Genomic DNA, 18,624 nt, shown 5'->3' with positions numbered 1-18,624 from the left:
ATCATTAAGCCGAACTATAACATCATTTCTAGTGAAGCCCCCTTTGCTTGCTGCGATATTTTCCTTTCTGTGCCTACCTATATCCACCCCACCGGCATCCCAGCAGATCCTGTCCTGCGTGAGCTGCTCTGGGCTGCATTGCCCCCACCCCACCCCGTCCATGGGCCTACCCCTCTCTGCTGGGACTGGGGCACCCCAGGTCTTCCTCAGCTTCCAAAAAACTTTGGCAGAGTGTCCCGCACTGCTGTCCTCAACACCACCACCCGCAGCCCTGCTGCGCGCCAGCAGCCGCTTCCAGCCGGTCATTTGGAGACAGAAATTCAGCAGCAAAAAACAAAAAAAGGAAGATCTAACCCATGAGGGGAAAGCCCCTGTTCCAGGACAGGACCCTCTGCAGCAGAACCACACGTCAGGGGTGGGAGAAGGGTGGGGAGGGGAGAGGAGACCCATGAGAGAGATGTAAGAGCTCGGAGAGACCCCCTGATGCAGGAATGCCCCGGATGATCCCCACGCCTGCCCATGGAGAGCTAGGAGCAGCCCAAGGGCCCCACGGCCAGGGGCAGCAGCCACCTCTCAGCCAAGGCTCTGAGGGGTGCAGGGGACCTGTCCCCTCTCCACAAGGGTGCCGTGGGCTGGCAGGGAGCAGGAGGGGACCGGGGCCCTGCTGTGCTCGGATGGGCAGCGGGGGCTCACGGCAGGCACTTGGCAAGCAGGGCGCCCGGTGCTTGTCACAGGGAGGCCACCAGCAGAGCGACCACCCGGTGGCACCCAGCCTGCTCCCTGCAGGCTACGGCCACCTCCAGCACCCACGGGTGTGCCAGGGACATCTCCATGCTTTGTCGCAGCACAGGGCTGCAGAAAAGCCCCGTTGGGAGGCTTCCCCCAGAGGAACTTGGCTATACTGAGCAGCGCCACGGAGCTGGGCTGCAGCAGGGTGCTGGTGCCAGTCTGCTCCCACTCCGGCCTCCTCCGGGTCCTGCTCACAAGCCTGCAGGTCTCACCCCTTGCTACTCTCGACAAGGAAAGCCCTCGCCTCTGACCCGTTCCCCCAAATCCACCGGCAATCTGACAGCCTCACAGGGATGCAACGGACATCTGGGCAAACTCGTAATACAATCAGTGTCACAGGATTGTGCATGAGGTGGACACACAGAGCACAGGAGGGCATGACTCACAGATGCAGCACTGTCAAGTCTTTGGAGAAACTTGCATGAACACCATCAGTTAATTTGCTTTGTTACTTTTGTGGGGGGGTTTGATTTTTATTTCCATGGTGCATCCAAAGACAAGTTGTCCAGCAGTTTGCTCAGAACCCCTCGGTTTTCAACTCCTAGGATATGTTAAAGAAGAAAGCACTATTTTAATGTTTGTCTTTTTTTAAAAAAATAATTAAAATAATTTGCATAGCTAAACTGTTGATCTAAGGCTTCTATGAATGGTGTGGTTATGTTCGACAGACAATGTCCATTCAACAGAGAAAGACACTAGGAAAGCCCCATAACGTTTTTTTATTATGTCGTTGTAACACACGTGCACACACACACACCCTTGCTCTCTCTCTCTCAAGAGGGGAGGTCTCCAGCTCACCCTGTGGTGGAGGACGACAGGACATCCTGCCCTTCCCTAGCTGGTCCCAGCAAACACCAGCAACTGCTGCTTTCGCAGCAGGCCCTTAGAAGCTGCCCCTGCTCCAAGATCCCAGCCCTGCTCCGGGGCAGTCCCCCACGGCGAGCACAGACCCGGCCTGGTGACGGCCAGATGGGACAAAGAGGGTCCCGGACTCCAGCTCCCCATCCTGGTGCATTCACACCCACACACACACATCCAGATGTGCTCACGGGACCTGCGCAGAGCCACCTCTCCTCCGGAGCCCTGGCACAGAGGTGAGCAGCCTGCGTGCTCGCCGTCAGTGCCAGGGCCAGCCCTTCCTCACGCCCTCCTCCTCCTCACCGGGAACAAGCACAAGAAGCTCCCACATGTGCTCCTCCACCTGCCCCGACACGGCGAGGGGACTCCGTCCTCCCTCCAGCTGCTCCCCAGCAGCAGAGGGGACGCTCCTGGGGGTCACTGCAGCGTGCTACAGGGAGCCGCCGCGGCTGCTCCTGCCCCTGGGCTCTGCTCGGGGCAGCTGGCTGCTTCTCCCCACACAGACAACCCGACGAGCAACCACTGCAGGATGGAGGACAGCATTTTATTATTTTTTTAATATGGAAATTAATTTAAAAATCGAAGGAAAGAGCCCCCCAAAGAATAAATATTATGCCTTCACGTAATAAATTAAGGTAGAGGTTCTGTGCAGGGGGAAGTTGCTCCGATCAGAGTCACCAGCAATGGGCACTGGGGCCAGAACCACGTCCCTTCCCAACCTTCTCCACTGCCTGGTGCTGTTCAGAAGCAGCAGCAAGCCCAGCGACCCCTGGATCCACTGGGCCACAGCGGGGCGAGACACGGCCTTCGCACAGCGTGGCGGGGCCGCGGAGCTGGGGGAGTCGCCAGGATTCCCCTCCAGCAGCCACCACCAGGTCTGGCACGGCTCCGCTGCTCCGGCAGCAGCCCCACGGGATTGACCTACCTTGGATGGGACCCACGACAAGGGCCCAGGGAGCCCTCACACCAGTTTCATGTGAATTTGACAGAGGTTGACAAATTGTTTGTGGGGTGATTTTTTTTTCTTTTTTTTTTTCTTTTTTTCTTTTTTTTTTAAAAAAAACATCAATCCCTCCGCCCCCCCAACACACACAATGTAGAAGTCCCCCCACTCCCTCCCGAGTAAAAATGCTTTGTCCCCAACCTCTGCTGGAGTCACTGCCCCCTGGCCCACACCTCCCCAAGTGAGAGAAGTTCACAGATAAGGCAGTTCGTGTGAGAAGGAGCTCAGCCCTGCCAGCGGTCAAGCCCGTGCCTCCAGGCCTGAGAAGGGCAGTGACTCACGGCACCAAGCCTCCCCCTTTCAGACAAGACAGAACAGAGACAGACAGACAGACAGAGCGTGGGAGGGAGGCACTCCTATGGTTTGCATTACTGCTTCCCTCCTCCCCTGGCTCTCGCTCTCCCTGGCCCTCGCAGGTCCGCTCTATGCCCCCCACCCAGCTCCCAGCACAATTCAGATCCTTGACAGCTAAAAAAAACCAACAAAACAAAACGAAAAGAAAACAAACACCACGCCACACCCTTCGCATCCTTCTCCACCCACTGCTGTGGCCCAGAGGGGAAATCCTGACTCCCAAGAAGGTCCTGCAACTTTTTGCCTCCTGGTGGAGCTGAGACCGGGCAGGAGCCAGGCCCATTATTTCCCTGTGATCTCTATAACATCGTCGTCTTTGTCCTCGTCATTAGAGCTGCATCCCACCTCTGGGACCTCCTGGGGTTCAAACTGAGGCACCTGGGACCGAAGGAGGCCCCCGGCCGGGTAGCCCGAGTGAGGGGACATGTAGCCAGGGTAGGCAGATGCCATGCTCCTGGGAAGGCTGCTAGGCAAGATGGGGGCTGGGAAAGGAGCAAACATCCTGGGCTCGGGCAGGAGTGACTGCGTGAAGGGAAGCGAGTAACTGGGCAGCACCCCCGTCAGAGAAGGGTTTAGCATGAACGAGGGGACGCTGGCGGTGACTGAGGTAGCAGCAGAAGAGCTGGCGGTGCCGGCTGTCAGCAGAGGGTCAGTAGTCACAGGGAACACCAGATGAGGGTCTGGGAGTAAATTGGGCAGCTGGTAGTAAGAGGACCCAGTGCCCATGTACAAGGAGTTTCCTGGCTGGGAGGCAAATGGATGGGTTAGGTTGTGGTTTAAAGAGACAGGAGGCATGGCGAACCCACCAGAGACAGGGTACCCGTGTTCATACGGCTGCACGGATGATGGCAACTGGCGCTTTTTCTGCTGCCTGAGGGCTTGCTCCTCCGGAGCCGACGGCGAGCTTGACTTGCGCTTGTTGCCCCGTAAGTCCAACACCGAGTGGGCATCAACGTGCTGGCTGGTGGCCGGCAAGGCTGAAGACACGGAGGGAGCCATGCAGTGAATCCCAGCACGCTGCTCGGCTCCTCGAGCTGCTAAGCCAGGCGCGTTGTCCGTGCGGGCAGGGTGGCCTTGCGCAGCATTGGTGCTGGGAGAGCTGTGCCGGGACTCCCGGGCTGCCGCTGCCTCTGCGTACTGCTGCAGCTCGCTGATGATCTCGGGGCTGTCGGGGGATATGGGCCGAGTGAGCTCCTCCGCGCTGGGGAGCTGTGGGGATGAGGCACTGTGACTGCCGTTGCTCGCAGACTCCAGCGACGAGCTCTGGGAGCCTGGAAACAAGGAGATGGAAGAGGTGAAAGACAGCCTTGGAGAAAAAGCTGGGGGCTGAGAGGCAGTAATGGAGAGAAAGGTGTGGATATCATGGGAAGATCGTGGGTCAGCTCTGAACACGGGACCAATGGAAGGCAGCCAGGCAACAGCACATCCCGGACACTTGGGCAGGAAAGCATGTGAGCAAGCCCCTACCTGAGGCAGCCATCCGACGATCTTCGTTGCCCTTTGGCTTCCCAGTGGTCCGGATAGCAAAAATCCGCCCATCGCTGGTCCGGATGTACGTCCCTGGAACAGAGGCAGAACAACTTCATTCAGGGTTTCTGGTCTCAGCTTAGGGCCCCGGATCGGTGAGCCAGCGAGGCTGCCTGGGCAAGAACAGGACAGCAGCGCTGCTTAAGGCCAGGCCCACAGAACACGTAGGAAGATCACTGGGAGGCTTCTGCCCCCTTCCCCACTCCCCACTTCCTCCTTTTCAGCTTTCCTGGGTTGAAGCTCACCCACTCCCAACATGCTGCCAGTGGTAAACGTGAAGCTTCATGCTTGGAGCTACGTTTGTTGGGGGAGCACTGGGAAAAGTGTTTGGCTGCCCCAGAATATGCAATGGGTGTTGTGAGAACAAGCAGCCCAGTAACAAAGTCCAACAGCTCCTCTCAGAGGCAGAAGCAGCCACGACTGCAATAGTCCTGAAGCATCAGCTACAGGAGCACACCATGGGCTGCAAGAGAGCCACTGTGGAGTCCAGATCTCTTCCTCCTCTTGTATTTTTCCCTCTCGAGGGACTAGCTGATGATATTACATCCTTTTCTTTGTGAATTAGCATTGGCCAAGCCCCTATTCACAAATGTTACCAAGACAGAGGAACTTACCTTTCGTCCCTCGGATAATGTGGATGCTCTCACCAGCACTGATTCTTGCCTGTACATCAGTGGATGTGTTTGTACCCGGAATCACAATATCTGGCAGTGGGAGAAGAAATAGAACAGTGTCTGTGAAACCACATGCCAGCCGCAGCCAGGAGAGGGGAAATGTACCACCAATCCCCCTTGTTTGCAGTGCATTACTCTCCTCTCTGTGCTGTGCAGGCCCCACATTTAATTCTGAGCAGCACAGGGGGCAGCAGAGGCTCTGAGGAAGCAAAAGCCGTGATGCTCTGGTACAGTATCTCCCTTGCCCCAACACAAACAGTTGGTGACTCCTGTCTGGAAGCAGTATTGCTGGCCCTCTCACGGAGTTCACTCCCAACAACCTGCCAGGCACGTGTCCCTTAGACACCTGCAGGCAAAGTCCTCGCCATACAGGGGAACTGCTCAAATGCAGAGCGGTGGTACCAGTTGCTCTGACGCCTGTCTGCCCACAGTCCTCGTGGGCATCAGCAACTTACCTTTCTCCTCAACTCAGCGTGGGCATCATAACCCCCTGTGAGCATCAGCAGTTCACTCGTGCTTCAGCAACTCACCTGTGGTGGTGACAATCTTCTGCACCAGGACACCAGCTCGCTGTAGATAGTTGATGGGGAAGTTGACAGCAGGGTTGGAACTTGAGGTTGATCCTGCACTGCCCATGGGGACATGACGGGGCATCATAGGAATGGGGGTAGATTGAACTGGGCGGACGCTTGCCACTGGCTTGTCCTCACCCTTGAGGGCTGGTCGCCTAGTGAGAGAGGAGGGAGGAAAGTGCAGTGCTCCCACCAACAGGGCTAAGCATCCTCCGCCCCATCATTTCACATCTACAGAGCAGGAAGAAGGGGAAGATGCAGGTACTCACCAGTTCCTCTGGCTAAAGGCAGGGATGCTCGTCAGACTCTGGTCACTGGCTGGGTAATACTGTGCGTAGGACGGCCGGGTGTAGGGGACGGATGCTCGCTTTTCCTCCTCGTAGCTCTTCTTGGCTGCTTTCTTCTCTGCCTTGGTCAGCTTGTGCTCCTTCCGGTCAATCAGCAGTGACTCATGCTGAAAAGGCTCCTGCAACCCCACAGCACAGAGGTTTTGACACCAGCTCACCACAAGAGGGAACCAACACACCCCACAGCCACCCTGTTCCCTGTGTCAGCACTGTCCCCATTCCAGGACTGGAGGAGCACTGAAGAGGGGATTTGGAGGCAGAGCTGGTCACAGCACAGCCTATCTGGGGCAATGCTGCAGAAGTGACCAAGGCACAGCTTGAGAAACGACTGAGAGTCAGCTAAGCCATCCTGTCTGCCAAGTCTGGGCCATTGCTCACCACGAGTACGTGGGTACATAGCACAACCCACAAGCTGAAGGCCAGGCTAGGAGCACAAAGCACAGAGCCTACTGTGATGTCCCACAGCCACCAGAGTGCCATGGCACCGGGCCACAGGCCCACTCTGCAGCACCACCCTACCAGCAGGGTTCTCCTTAACGGAGCCAAGTGCTGGCTTGTTCCACCATTGTTTTAAAGCCACCCCAGGGAGAGAGCTGGCAGCAAGTCAGGATTTGCCACTGATACCTTCCTAGTACAGCACCATGTTGAAAAAAGAGGTGCCCTACAACCTGCCCCCAAACCTGTCCAGGGCAGAGGCGGCTCTAAATGCGTAGAAGATACTGCAGGGACGGGCAGGGCTCTTAGGCAAAAATTCCTCTAGAGAGAGCCCTATTCCCACCAGCATACCAATGTGTCCTTCTTGCCACCAAGTCCCCATCACACAGCCAGATTCCTGCAGTCCTCCTGCCTCCTACAGTCTACACAGCGCTGTATAGGAAGGAAGCAAGTTGTTCTTACCTTGGTGATGAGGTGAGGATACTTGAGACAGGCTAATTGTAGAACCGACTCCTTCATCTTGCTTGGATTGAGGGAGAGCTGAGCAGGGTCGGATTCCTCTTCCACAAAATGCAGCAGGTTCTCTACCTCCCGTCGGGTAAAGTTCAGCACTGGGTTCAGATCATCCACCACCCGATCTGGAAAAGGAAGGGAACAGGGTGAACTGAGAAGAGGTGGACACCGCTGCACAGGGCACGTGGAGAAAACATCTATATCCAAGACTCTCCTGGGAGCCAGGCCAGATGCCAGGAGACTCCACCTCAAGTGCAAGACAGCACACTGAGTCAATCATGCTGGGCTGCTGCCTCTGGAGCTGGGTTTTGAGACAAAGCAGGACACAGGCAGCAGAACTCTGGGTCACTACAACCCTCAGCTGCATACACTACAAGAGCAGCTTGACAGCTGGCACAAGCCAGCACAAAAGGTACTTTTGGTACAATGGCAGGTCAGAACTGGAGTGAATTAATTATTTCTGGCTCCTAAGTAAGTACAGTCAAAGATATCACTGTGTATTTTTATTTGGCTTTTTTCCCCTCTGTCGCTGCTGGAGAAATGGAGGTAAGGAGCTATTTAATAAGTAATGCCCTGTTTAAGACATGCTATGTCCAGGCATGGGGGAAACAGGATGACCACAGCCCAAGTTCCCAGTCTCTTGTAACCAAGAGAGTAGCAAGGAAGGTAAAATGGCAATGCAGAGCACAACTGTGCTACAAGATGCTGGCTCTACAACCCTTACTGCTCCACCCTGCATTTCTTACAGGGTCTTGTGTCACTGTTGACTCAAACATCAAATGCAGCCCTAGGATAATGTACCCCTGTCAACTTCTTTGGCTGTTTGGTTTTCAACCTTCAAAAAAAAGAAGTTATGAAAACCACAGAAATGGGACTTGAAGCCAAAAGCAGGGAAAGGCAAGATCAGAGTGCCATGCCCACACACCTACCTGACATGCCCTGCTTGGAGATCTGACGGTCATAGATCTTCTTCTCAAGGGTATAATCAGACACCAGTCTGTAAATGTGGCATGGCTTCTTCTGCCCGTAGCGGTACACTCGGCACACAGCCTGGGCGTCGTGGCATGGGTTCCAAGAAGCATCAAACACCACCACTCTGTTTGCTCCAATGAGGTTGACACCCAAACACCCAGCACTGTAAATTAAAGGAAAATTTCAAATTGCTGCCTTGGCCAATATTCAAAGCTTCTAGGTAGGGACAACCATCGCAGCCATGCTGACACCACAGAAATTTCCCTCCAGTCATACAGGCAACTTCAGACCCATGTCTGGTTTCCAAGACTGTTGTTAACAGTTTGCAAAGGACTAAGGCTAACATCTTACACCCCTAGGGAATTCAGAAGCAGATGGCACTATCATGCCAGAGAGTCTTGAAAGCAAGGTACAAAGTAAGCTAAGAACAGAAAACCCATGCACATACAGAGGAGCAGTGTGAGCTCTCCATCGCACCCTTCTGCTCCAGCCAACTTACCGCGTGGACAAAAGGAAGAGCCACACAGAAGTGTTACTGGGGTCATTGAACTGGTTAATCAGTCGCTCCCTTTCCGAGGCAGAGGTGCTGCCATCCAGTCCTGAGAAGGAAATTAAGGACATATTTAAAAGCTCTGCATGTTTGGGGGAATCCCATCAGAACAAACCCGCTTCCCAACCATTCAGCTTTGGCACTGTCTCCCAACCAATTCTGGGTCTTCCTCAAATCATGCACTCCAGGACCTCAACTGAACCACTCTGTACCTCTTATTTGCCCAGTCAGGCAGGTGCAATGCAGCCAGCCAGTTTGGGCTTTATTCAACTGAAAGAACAAGCAAAACATTACTCAAGCTTGGCAAGGCCAAGACTGGGAGTGCTACAGTGCACCTAGCACATCAAGGCTCTGTATTAGGCAAGGCAGACAGTAGGCAAAAGCAGCAGGCACAATATGAGCCTCATATATGCTGGAAGCTCAAGGAACCAAGAGAAAGGAGATTGCGAAAGACTTTGGCAAAACCCCATCAATTGGATCAGAGCACAGAGAACAACAGTCTAAAGGTGTGCAGAGGGGAGTGTCAAGTTTCTGTTCTTGAGTAGCAGCTTGCTTCTGGCAGCCCCGCAAAAACCAGGAACACCACATTCACCATTCCTCTCAGTCCTGGTCTGTAAAGTAGCCAACACAAAGTAACAACCCCTGCCAGAAAAAGATTTAAAGCTGGGGAAGAGGGAAGGAGGAATTCACAGCCCCAAGGTAGTGAAACCATTCCACAGTAATTCTGGTTTGGGAAGCAGGATCTAGAAAACAGATGAACGGAAGCACAAAAGTATCTTTTACAGTTTTAAAAAGCACCAGTGTGTGAGTAGATGTTAAAGGTGTCTAACATCTTCTGAGTAAGATGCCGAAAACGACAGAAATTATCAGGTAGTTGTAACTGAACTGACATCATCTTCCTGAGCAAATTCCCAAGAACAGTCTGAAAAAGACTTCATCAGAAGAATGCTTCAGATGAGCATTTACACACCCAGGACAACTACAGGATGATGGTGGGATGCTTTCAGATATGAGTCCATCACAGAAGATCAGTGTCACACCAAAAGAGAGGGGGATTGGCTGCACTCACTGTAATAGTTGATGTTTCGGACCCAGTTGTGAACTCCTCCATCTGAGCCTGGAGGACTTGGCATTGGTCTCTTCGCCAAAAACTCTTCAATGACAGATAAAGTGGACAAGCTCTGGCTGTAAAACCAAGGACTCTGTTCAGGAGAAAGGCCCCAGCAGCAAAAGTGGAATATCAGAACTCTTCCCCAACCACACTAGCACTGATGGGGTCAAACCCTGCCTGCTGTAGCACACCTCTTGCTAGTGAACTTTATAGTGGCAGAAGCGTAAAATATGTGAAGGGAAAAAAGGGCCTAATACAACAAAGGAGAAAAGGGAAACTGCTACACCATTCACCCTGTGTAACAACCTGCTAGTACCAGAAGGGATTCAACCACTTGAGCATTTAGTAGGATCAGCCACTGGTACTTCGCTTACCTGAAGACCAAAATCTTGTCTCCAAGCTTCACACTTTCCTCAATGAGGTGGAACAGTAACACCATCTTGGGTGAGTTCTCCAAGACACCCGTCTGGTAATCACACAAGATGTCTTTGGCCTACCGAGAAACAGGAGACTATTACAGGTGGAGTTGCTCATTCCCTGTTTAGTTCAACAATCCTGTCTCAAGGTGAGAGAAATAAGTCATTGCAGAGAGGTTGTATTCATCCATCCAGTCAGGTTCAGGTGACAATGCTATTTCCAACCACTGCTACTTCCCATTCTAGAAGCTCCAAATGACAAACTGCTTGAAGAATGGATGAGCAAGCATCCTCCTAACCTCTCATCACTCTGCTCTATCTTGAGATCTCTCCATAAGAGTGTCACCTGCACTCCAGTCACACAGGTGTCACAAAATCCCCACCCAGCTCCATGCAGACATGCTGACCAAGATGCTCTGTGGCAGAGAAACTGGATGAGAAATATCCAGCTTTCCAATAGAAGTCTTTACTTCAGAAAGCTGCCCTAACAAAAAGAGGTACAGTCTTTCAGAGTAATATCTAGTCTATGTGTACTGTAACTCGACAAACAAAGAGTTCTCCAGCAGTGGTACTCACCCACTCATAAGTAACGACCTGATTTGCTCTCTCCTGAAAGGGGTTGAAGCCAACACTCTGGAGGAACTTGCTGTTGGTAGCTTCTCCAACTGGTGATGCCAAAGCATTACTCTCTGTTTTGACTTTAATTCCCTGAGGCTGGCAGCGGGAATTAGTACTTGCTGTGCCAAGGTCATCCACGTCCAAATCCTGCTCATTTGCTAGATTCTCCTTTTGCAGAGCTTCATATAACACATCAGGATGGTTCCAGATCTGAAGAGGCAAGAAAAGATAGTGCTTAGACCTGTGCTGGCCTGCTACCTGACAATGTTTGAGAACTGAAAGCTCCTACAGCAGTTCAGCTGGAAAAATTAATACTTCAATCATCTCATCACCATCCCTGCGTGGAACTATAAGGTGCGATCAGACTGACTTTCTCTTCATATTAAGGTAGTGAAACATGATTCTGCCACGACACCAGGTATGGCCTGTCTTAACTAAGGCTCTCCTGACTTTAAAACCACCAAATTCTTTCCCTAGAACAAAACAGAAGGCCACAGTGCACCCCTACACAGCACAAACGCAGAGGAAGCTGCTTGGTTCATGCTGTACCAGATAAATGGACAAGGTACCAGTCCAGTACTGCTTCAGCTGACGGCTGCAGATTTCTTGCACAAATTTGAACAAAATGTTTAACGTCCCTGCACCCCAGCTCTGTAAATGGAGATAACAATTCTGTTGGAACACTGCAGGAAGCTCTGGGGAAAGAAGATGTATCTAGCCAACCACAGTTGTCTCCTATTTTGACTCATATTCCTGCCTTTTCTTTTGACTCATACTCCTGTCTTTCCCTTACATATACGAATACTTCTTTGCAACTCCTGCCAAAACCTACCTTACAACAGACACAGAAAGCTTTGAGTGGGTTCAGTCCCAGCCAACCACTGTTGCCTGCATCACGGAACCGGCTCATGAACTCCGTATAAAGGGCCCGCTGGATCTTTGATAGACGTACCAAAATGACATGTTCTTCCTTAGAGGGGAGTTGAACCTTCAGCACATTGTGACCTCGCCTGTGGAGGCGATAAAGAAAAATAAATAGAGGGAAGAGTTTCCCAATCTGATATCTCTGTGGCTGCCTGCAGGGTAAGATTTTGACTTCTTGCCCACCTGTCTGCAGGAAGAAAGAGCTCTAGTTGCATGCCTCTCTAACGCATGACACTCATGAGATACTCTCCCTGCAGCCATATACCAACAGTAAGCACAGCTACAGAGACCTCAAATGTTACAATCTTCCAGCACAGGTCACAGTGTTAGGAGAGTGATGAAAGTCTTGTCTTCCATGGCAGTTGAAAAACAGAAATAAGATCCAAGGTTTCTTTCTACCTCTGCCAATGACTAAGGCACTCCATCCAAATCACTGATCCAGCACCTCAGAACCCTTGACCAAGAAACAAAACTGATTTGTCTCCAGAATGGCAGAAGCACTGTTACTTTTCATAACTGACAGTTCATGAAATACTTTCAGATCCTTGTATAAAGAATATCAAAGAGTGCACATCTGAATTAACTATTAAGACACTCAAATAAACCCGAGGCCATTCTAGTACAGTTAGAGGTGCTGTTCTCCATTACATGAGTGTTCAGCACTATAACAAACTAACTTTATTTCTACCCCAAAGGCAAAACACAGCCACAAAGACCACTCTGCAGCTGACACAAATTCTGAGAGAAATACGGAGCTGCTAACCTGAGAAGCTCTCTGCTTTTCTCTTTATGCTTAAGACCCTCCCACAAAGACAGCTAACGTAACTGTTTAAAACTCAAGCCCAAGAAGGCAGCACAATTAGCTGTACTGCATAAACTCAGCAAACAAGCAGGTTAATTTGGGGTGAAGGAGCTGTTTGCATGGACTAAACTGCTAACAACTCCCTGTGGACTCACCGTTGCACAAAGCCCTCCAGTAGGCTATGCAGGACGTGACTGCGATACCTCATGAGACGGACATCTTGAGGGGTGCTGTCAATACACTGCCCGTTCAGGATGGGGCGCTCAAACATGTTGCTGAATTCCTGCCTCGAGCCTAGAAAGTCAGGCCGGACAAAGTCTACCATACACCAGTACTCAATGAGGTTGTTCTGGAGTGGGTAGCCAGTCAGCACCACCCGCCGGCGGGAGCGGATGTTCTTCAAGGCCTGTGAAGTGCTGGCATGACAGTTCTTTATTCGGTGTCCCTCATCACAAATCACGACATCTGGGCCAGGGCGAGACAAAGCTTTCTCAATCCCTGAGGACAAGGAACATTAAAGCGTTAGTCTGAGATGAACAAGAGAAAGTTCTGGCTTTACATAGTCACCAACTTCACAAAAGGAAAACGAGGGGCAGTTATCAAAGACAAAAAGCAGTATTCATGGGTGGCATAGAGCAAGGCTGATTCAGGAGGCAACACCATCTCCCATTTAGCATAATGTGGTCTTGATCAGACACGACTGGCCCTTGATTTCTGCTCAGTGGTCTACATTGCATCAGGTTGTGTGTCTTGTGTCAGATCTGACTGGCAGACCTCACACAAACAAATCTCCAACTTTGCGATACTGACTTCCACTCTTACTTGCAGCCATTGCAAAAATGAAAGACTCAGCTAGAGCTGAACAACCTTCTGTCTCCAAAGATGCAATTCTACCCAGCAAAGCTTGGTCATGTTAACAATACTAAAAGTGAACAACCCATTCTTAGACTTGTTCTGATACTGAGGACTGTGGCTTCTAGCCAAAAGTAGCTAAGAGACCTGAAAGCACTTGTATTACAGGCAGGAAGCAGGTGAGCACAAATATATCTACTGCAGTTAAGTCTCCTGACTCCAGTGACTACAAAGAACAAAGTAACTATTGCCAGTGGCTAAGACTGACTATTATTCACTCTACTACTTCCCAGAAACAAGCAATGATAGGTTGTTTGCATGTGCTGCCAGAGCTGGTAGCCTGCTACGCAACATGAACTCCCCCCCACCCCAGCTCCCCACCTTTCAGAAGCTCTTGCTGCCGGTCTTCCTCATCCAAGTCAATAATGACAGGGCCAGTTTGCTTCTTTGTTTTCTTCTTCCTGCCAGTTGCAAAGGACTTCTTCAGTGAGAGGAGACGGTACATCTCATATCCCATCAGCAGCACACCACCCTCTATCACCCAGTCATTCACCACCTTTGCACGTGCAGCTGTTGTTCTGCAACAAAAAAAAAAAAAAAAAAAGAAATCAGCTGTAAGCTTTCTCTCCAGTTTCAGCTTGTACCACTGGACTGGAGTCTGCTAAAGAAAAGGTCATATACAGTTAAAGTACTTTCTAGCATGAAATCAGACAGAAGAATACAATGAAATTGTTGTGGGTGGGTTTTTTTTTTTTTTGGAGACAATCAGGTTCATAGGAAAAGATAAAAGCCTTTTAGTTTGTCACAGGTAGCGTGTTGAGAATGACAAGTCCTTACAGGAACTGAGCTGCAAAAGTCTGTTGTAGAGAAGCACATCAAACTTGCGGGCATCCTTTTAAAAGAGCTGTTGAGCCTCTGCAAAACCCATTTTCAGAATGAGCTGCTAATGATGTATGTGGTGGTTAGTGGTACCCCTCTACTTGTTTACTCCGTTCTTTTCTAATGCAAGCATCCCTGAATTATTCTTCCCCTGCTAGCCTGCTCAGAATTGGTTCAGATAAAGGCACTGTCCTCACCCAACCTGCCCAGCACACGAAACCCTATCCAACAGTAAATACATACCTGGAGCAGCATCAGTAGCTTCAAAGTACATCCTACTCAGGAGACCTCAACAGGTGAGTGTATGAACAGCGCCGATGAACTGAGAGTTCCCTGTGATTGCTACGCTATCCTGATCTATGCAAACCAAATGACCCAGAAAGTAGCGGAGATCCACAGGCCAAGAATGCACCGCACACCACTCTGGTAACTGCAATTACTGACTGCTCCTTTCTGGAGAAGGATGCTTTGCGTATATTGCCAGAATCCCTCAAGGACAACACAGCTTACAGGGAGTCACAGTGTTGGGTAGAAGAATCCTTAAAGCGTATGAAAAAATCTCAGGGAAAAAACCATTTAAAATACAAGAGATATACGGTATAAGGAGCACATGTGTCAGGAGTCCCAGGACTCTGATAGTATTAGCAATGTACCACCAGAAAAACAACACAGCACTTCTGCTCATCTCTGCAGAAGTAGCTCTGGGTCTGGCAATTGGGTTTCTGATTTCAGCATATATGGAAGAATAGAAAGGTGAGTAAGCAGAGTGAGAAGGAAGTACAAGATATAAACGTTGCATGAAAGATATAGTAAATCTCTCCCAGGTACCAAAATCCTCCCCTCTAAACAGCATACACAAATGTAGAATGGGAAGGATCTGGGAGTTGATGGCACAGAATTAGCCCAAACTTAGCAGTCTGCAGCAGCAATTCTGGTAACAGTTCTTCAAGATGCAGTCTAAATGTTCAAAAGGGCTTTTACTGGCACCTACTTGTGTTCATCATTCAGGATGTGGACTTTGAAGGTGCGGGGCTGGACCTCTTTGGAGTTGTAATCAGCAGGAAGGTTTTCAGGTGCTGGGAGCCACATGTTGAATTCTGCTAGCCAGTTTTGGAGCGTGTTCACCTGAAAAAGTTAGTGACGGAAGGACTGAAAACCCAATTGAGTTGCTCAGGATTTTAACAGCAGAAAAGAGCATGGAATGCCCCCTAGCTGTGCCCAGACAAGAGCAGCAGACTACAACATGCATACTCAGGGAGACAGGGAATGAAATGGGGAAAAGAGCAGCAAGGGTATGACAGACTGTGATGAGAGATAGGATACCAATCAATCTTCTCTACACAAAGAAGGAAGTAGACCAAGGAAGGTGATCAGTCAGCCTTCCGCATGGGCTACTTACAGGTACAATGGCAAGAACAGTCTTTGCCTCTGTATGCCGAAAAAGTACATCCAAGAAAGAGATGACCTGTATGGTCTTGCCCAGGCCCATGCTATGTGCTAAAATACACCCAAACCCACTGCTGGTTTTAAATCTCTCCAAGGACTCGACCAAGTTGTCATACAGGAATCGGATCCCACCAATCTAGAGAGAAAAGTAGAAAAGGAATCAGAAAGGTGGGAAAAAATGAAATAGGTTTATATTTAGAGTGTGGCTAACATATTAGGATTGCATAACCACAAAAATATAAATGGGATGTTTCAAGTTCACTGCAGTATTTTAAGCTAGGGAAGGCTCAAAAAGTTGCTATTCTTAGATTCTCATAAAACTTTCTGAGGATATGATACCAATAAATCTAACATTAATTTGGAGACAGAGAATCTGAATTGGGGTTGGTTAGTTTGTTTATAAATACAATTTGATTAAAAAAACATTCATCTAAACACGCAAAGAAAACAATCCTGTCTGTTCCAGATTTCACCACACCATCCATCACAAGGGTACCCAGATAAGAAACTTCTTTGCCATCACAACGAACTCTAATAATTACAAAATATTTCACCTTTGAGAGCCGAAGGAATTTTGTTACAAGTGCAGCCAGAAACAAGCAAAATATTTTAAATTGTTTATCTTTTTTATTGATTATGAGTATGGGCCCTTGAAATAAAAGCTAAGGGCTGTAATCAAATTACAACAATAGCCAAAGTTATACGTAACCCAGGCCCTCCTTTAATTTCTCCTTATCATTTGACTGCCCACATCTGCAACTGCCACAACCAGACTGGTCACAGAACTCACCAAAAGTTCTGCTGAGATTACAAAGCAGGCTTGGCTGAATTCCTTGCATTTCCAAGCCCAATAAAGCCTACCTGATGAGGTTTTACTGCATGTGCAAGCTGGGGAGCCAGGAAAATATCCTCCTCGTTTGGTGGATGGTTGATGTTGACAATGACCTGCCCCAAAGCATCGGACTGATTTAAGGCATCATTCACATGAGAGCCACTGCTCTCTTCGCTGCCATCTTCTTCCCCTTCATTGCCAGAGTCACTGCTGTCCACGATTTGGAGGGCATCGTCCTCTCCTGAACTCAGCTCAATCACTTCTGTAACCAAAACAGGAGAGAAAAAGGGGCACAGCTTAACTGACAGCAGGGTTTATCGCATATGGAAAAAAAAGCTGTAGCAGGAAAATAAGGCTGCCGTGTTTTGTAATTCTACCCTGGCCTAATGACCTGTTCTGAACAAGCAGGTGGAATACAGGCCCACGAGATGTCCCTTGGGCCAGCATATAAAAACTGGAGTTTCCCATTGTTTCAGAGAACACTAAACACGATGTAGTTTCTGTGCGTGTTTTACATTCTCTTCCACATGCCCTGTTAATTCTCAAATCCAGACATGCATTTTATCTGTCGATACACTGTCTTTAACAACTGCCAAAGAAATCAGAGTAGTGTAAAGCAGTCAGGTTAGATCTGTTTGGGACAAAGGACACAAACAGTGCTTTAATTTGCAGATTTGAGTGCTCAGATGCTCCTTGCCTATACACAGCAGACGATGCAACATCTCGCGTAAGCATTCTTCAGCAGATCACTAAGTAAAATGGAGTTTATTTATAAAACAGACAAAGACAAGTTTGCTAAAGTGCCTGACAGGCCAGGCTAGAAATGCCAGTTTAGGACTCAAAGGCAAAAATTGGCCATATATTTGGAAACCAACAGCCCTACAAAAATCCAAAGTAATTCACGACTGGAACATTTGACTAGTTGAACATAGGAGGTTTGTGACTGAACAAATAGCATGTTGTGAGAGGCCTGGGTAAGACAGCCAGTCACTTACCATCTTTAATGTTATTTTTTCCTTTAGCGTCATCTTCACTGCCACTGCTGGTACTATCGAGACAGATCACTTCCTCAGCAAGGACCTGAGGGGGGAGCTGGGTAGCTTCTGCTGTTCTGAAAACGATGTCTTCTACAAACATGACAATAAGTAATTCATAATAAGGGGGAAGGAGACAAAACTGTTCAGAAACCAGACAGTATTTCCTTCCACTTTTGCTCTAATAACTTAGCCCTGGAATTTTCCATAACAGACTCTCACTGTCTAAAACACTGCTATGACTCAGCTTCCTGGGTCACAATCGCTTTCTTTCTCAATATGCCTAAACAATAGCCCATTGCTGACGGCACCCTCTCCATTGAATGCCCTGGCTGGGGCACATTGACCAAACACATACTGAAGTCGTTCTGCCCCCCCTCTTTTTTTTTTTTTTGTCTCAGAAGTAAAAGCATTTCCTTTTTCTTCATTCCACTTCTGTTTTTCATCCAGCAGAGAAAGTACCAACTGCTGAAGGGATGATAACTGTCCTTTGTTAGTAGAGACATTGTAAAAATTATACCCCACATATCATAAACAACTTTTGCTGATCAAGACCATTTGTCTGCATATTCAAGTACTGCCAAACAGGGAGAGAGGTGAGCTCAACAGGGCCAAATAAGAACCATGGCAATGACTCGGCAAGCAACCACGTTCTTCTGGGGCTACAACCTACTCCCCAACAGTAAAAGTATTTTAAATAGCTCCTGTTTCTTATTTTTTTAATGCAAAACATTTTGAACTCTTACACTTAAAGGAGGTTACACATTTCCCATGTGGTAAAGCCAACTCAGGAACTCCTAGACCACTGACATAACTTGCACTCCTCTGCACTCCTGGAGGAGGCATAAAATCATTGAAACTACCCAGGTTAGAAGGCAGCACAAGATGACATATTGTGGAACTGCGTCCTGACATATGGTTACTGAGGTCACTCCCATTGCTGGAAGAGAAAGGTGATGCTTAACTATTTATGTTGCCTGCTATCTCGCTGCTTGTCAAAACATGAATGAAAGAATATGGCTACGTATGAACGTAAGTACACCCAGTCTATTGTTCCACTGTCCCCAGTACCAGATCCATTTATTACCAGACTACCCTCGGAGCGAACATGATCTG

At 49.2% G+C, this 18,624-nt stretch overlaps 1 protein-coding gene across 2 annotated transcripts in view; it reads right to left on the bottom strand.

Moving 5' to 3' along the window:
- Positions 1 to 2,178: 2,178 nt before the first annotated feature.
- Positions 2,179 to 18,624, bottom strand: part of RAD54L2 (RAD54 like 2) — a 58,727-nt gene continuing 42,281 nt past the window's right edge. For both annotated transcript variants that reach the window (XM_035558334.2, XM_035558335.2), the window contains 18 exons: positions 17,470 to 17,601; positions 16,504 to 16,736; positions 15,596 to 15,778; positions 15,188 to 15,321; positions 13,699 to 13,895; positions 12,621 to 12,963; positions 11,572 to 11,749; positions 10,698 to 10,949; positions 10,080 to 10,198; positions 9,664 to 9,779; positions 8,544 to 8,643; positions 8,002 to 8,207; positions 7,022 to 7,197; positions 6,047 to 6,243; positions 5,736 to 5,932; positions 5,146 to 5,235; positions 4,472 to 4,564; positions 2,179 to 4,275 (listed from right to left, as the gene is read on the bottom strand). In XM_035558334.2, coding sequence (XP_035414227.1) covers positions 3,287 to 4,275; positions 4,472 to 4,564; positions 5,146 to 5,235; positions 5,736 to 5,932; positions 6,047 to 6,243; positions 7,022 to 7,197; positions 8,002 to 8,207; positions 8,544 to 8,643; positions 9,664 to 9,779; positions 10,080 to 10,198; positions 10,698 to 10,949; positions 11,572 to 11,749; positions 12,621 to 12,963; positions 13,699 to 13,895; positions 15,188 to 15,321; positions 15,596 to 15,778; positions 16,504 to 16,736; positions 17,470 to 17,601 — 3,935 coding nt within the window. In that variant the 3' untranslated portion in view covers positions 2,179 to 3,286. The remainder of the gene's footprint in view (positions 4,276 to 4,471; positions 4,565 to 5,145; positions 5,236 to 5,735; positions 5,933 to 6,046; positions 6,244 to 7,021; positions 7,198 to 8,001; positions 8,208 to 8,543; positions 8,644 to 9,663; positions 9,780 to 10,079; positions 10,199 to 10,697; positions 10,950 to 11,571; positions 11,750 to 12,620; positions 12,964 to 13,698; positions 13,896 to 15,187; positions 15,322 to 15,595; positions 15,779 to 16,503; positions 16,737 to 17,469; positions 17,602 to 18,624) is intronic.

Source organism: Cygnus atratus, chromosome 10 (assembly GCF_013377495.2).
Source record: "Cygnus atratus isolate AKBS03 ecotype Queensland, Australia chromosome 10, CAtr_DNAZoo_HiC_assembly, whole genome shotgun sequence".
In the NCBI taxonomy this organism is placed as follows: domain Eukaryota; kingdom Metazoa; phylum Chordata; class Aves; order Anseriformes; family Anatidae; genus Cygnus; species Cygnus atratus.
This window is presented reverse-complemented; position numbering and strand designations above follow the sequence as displayed.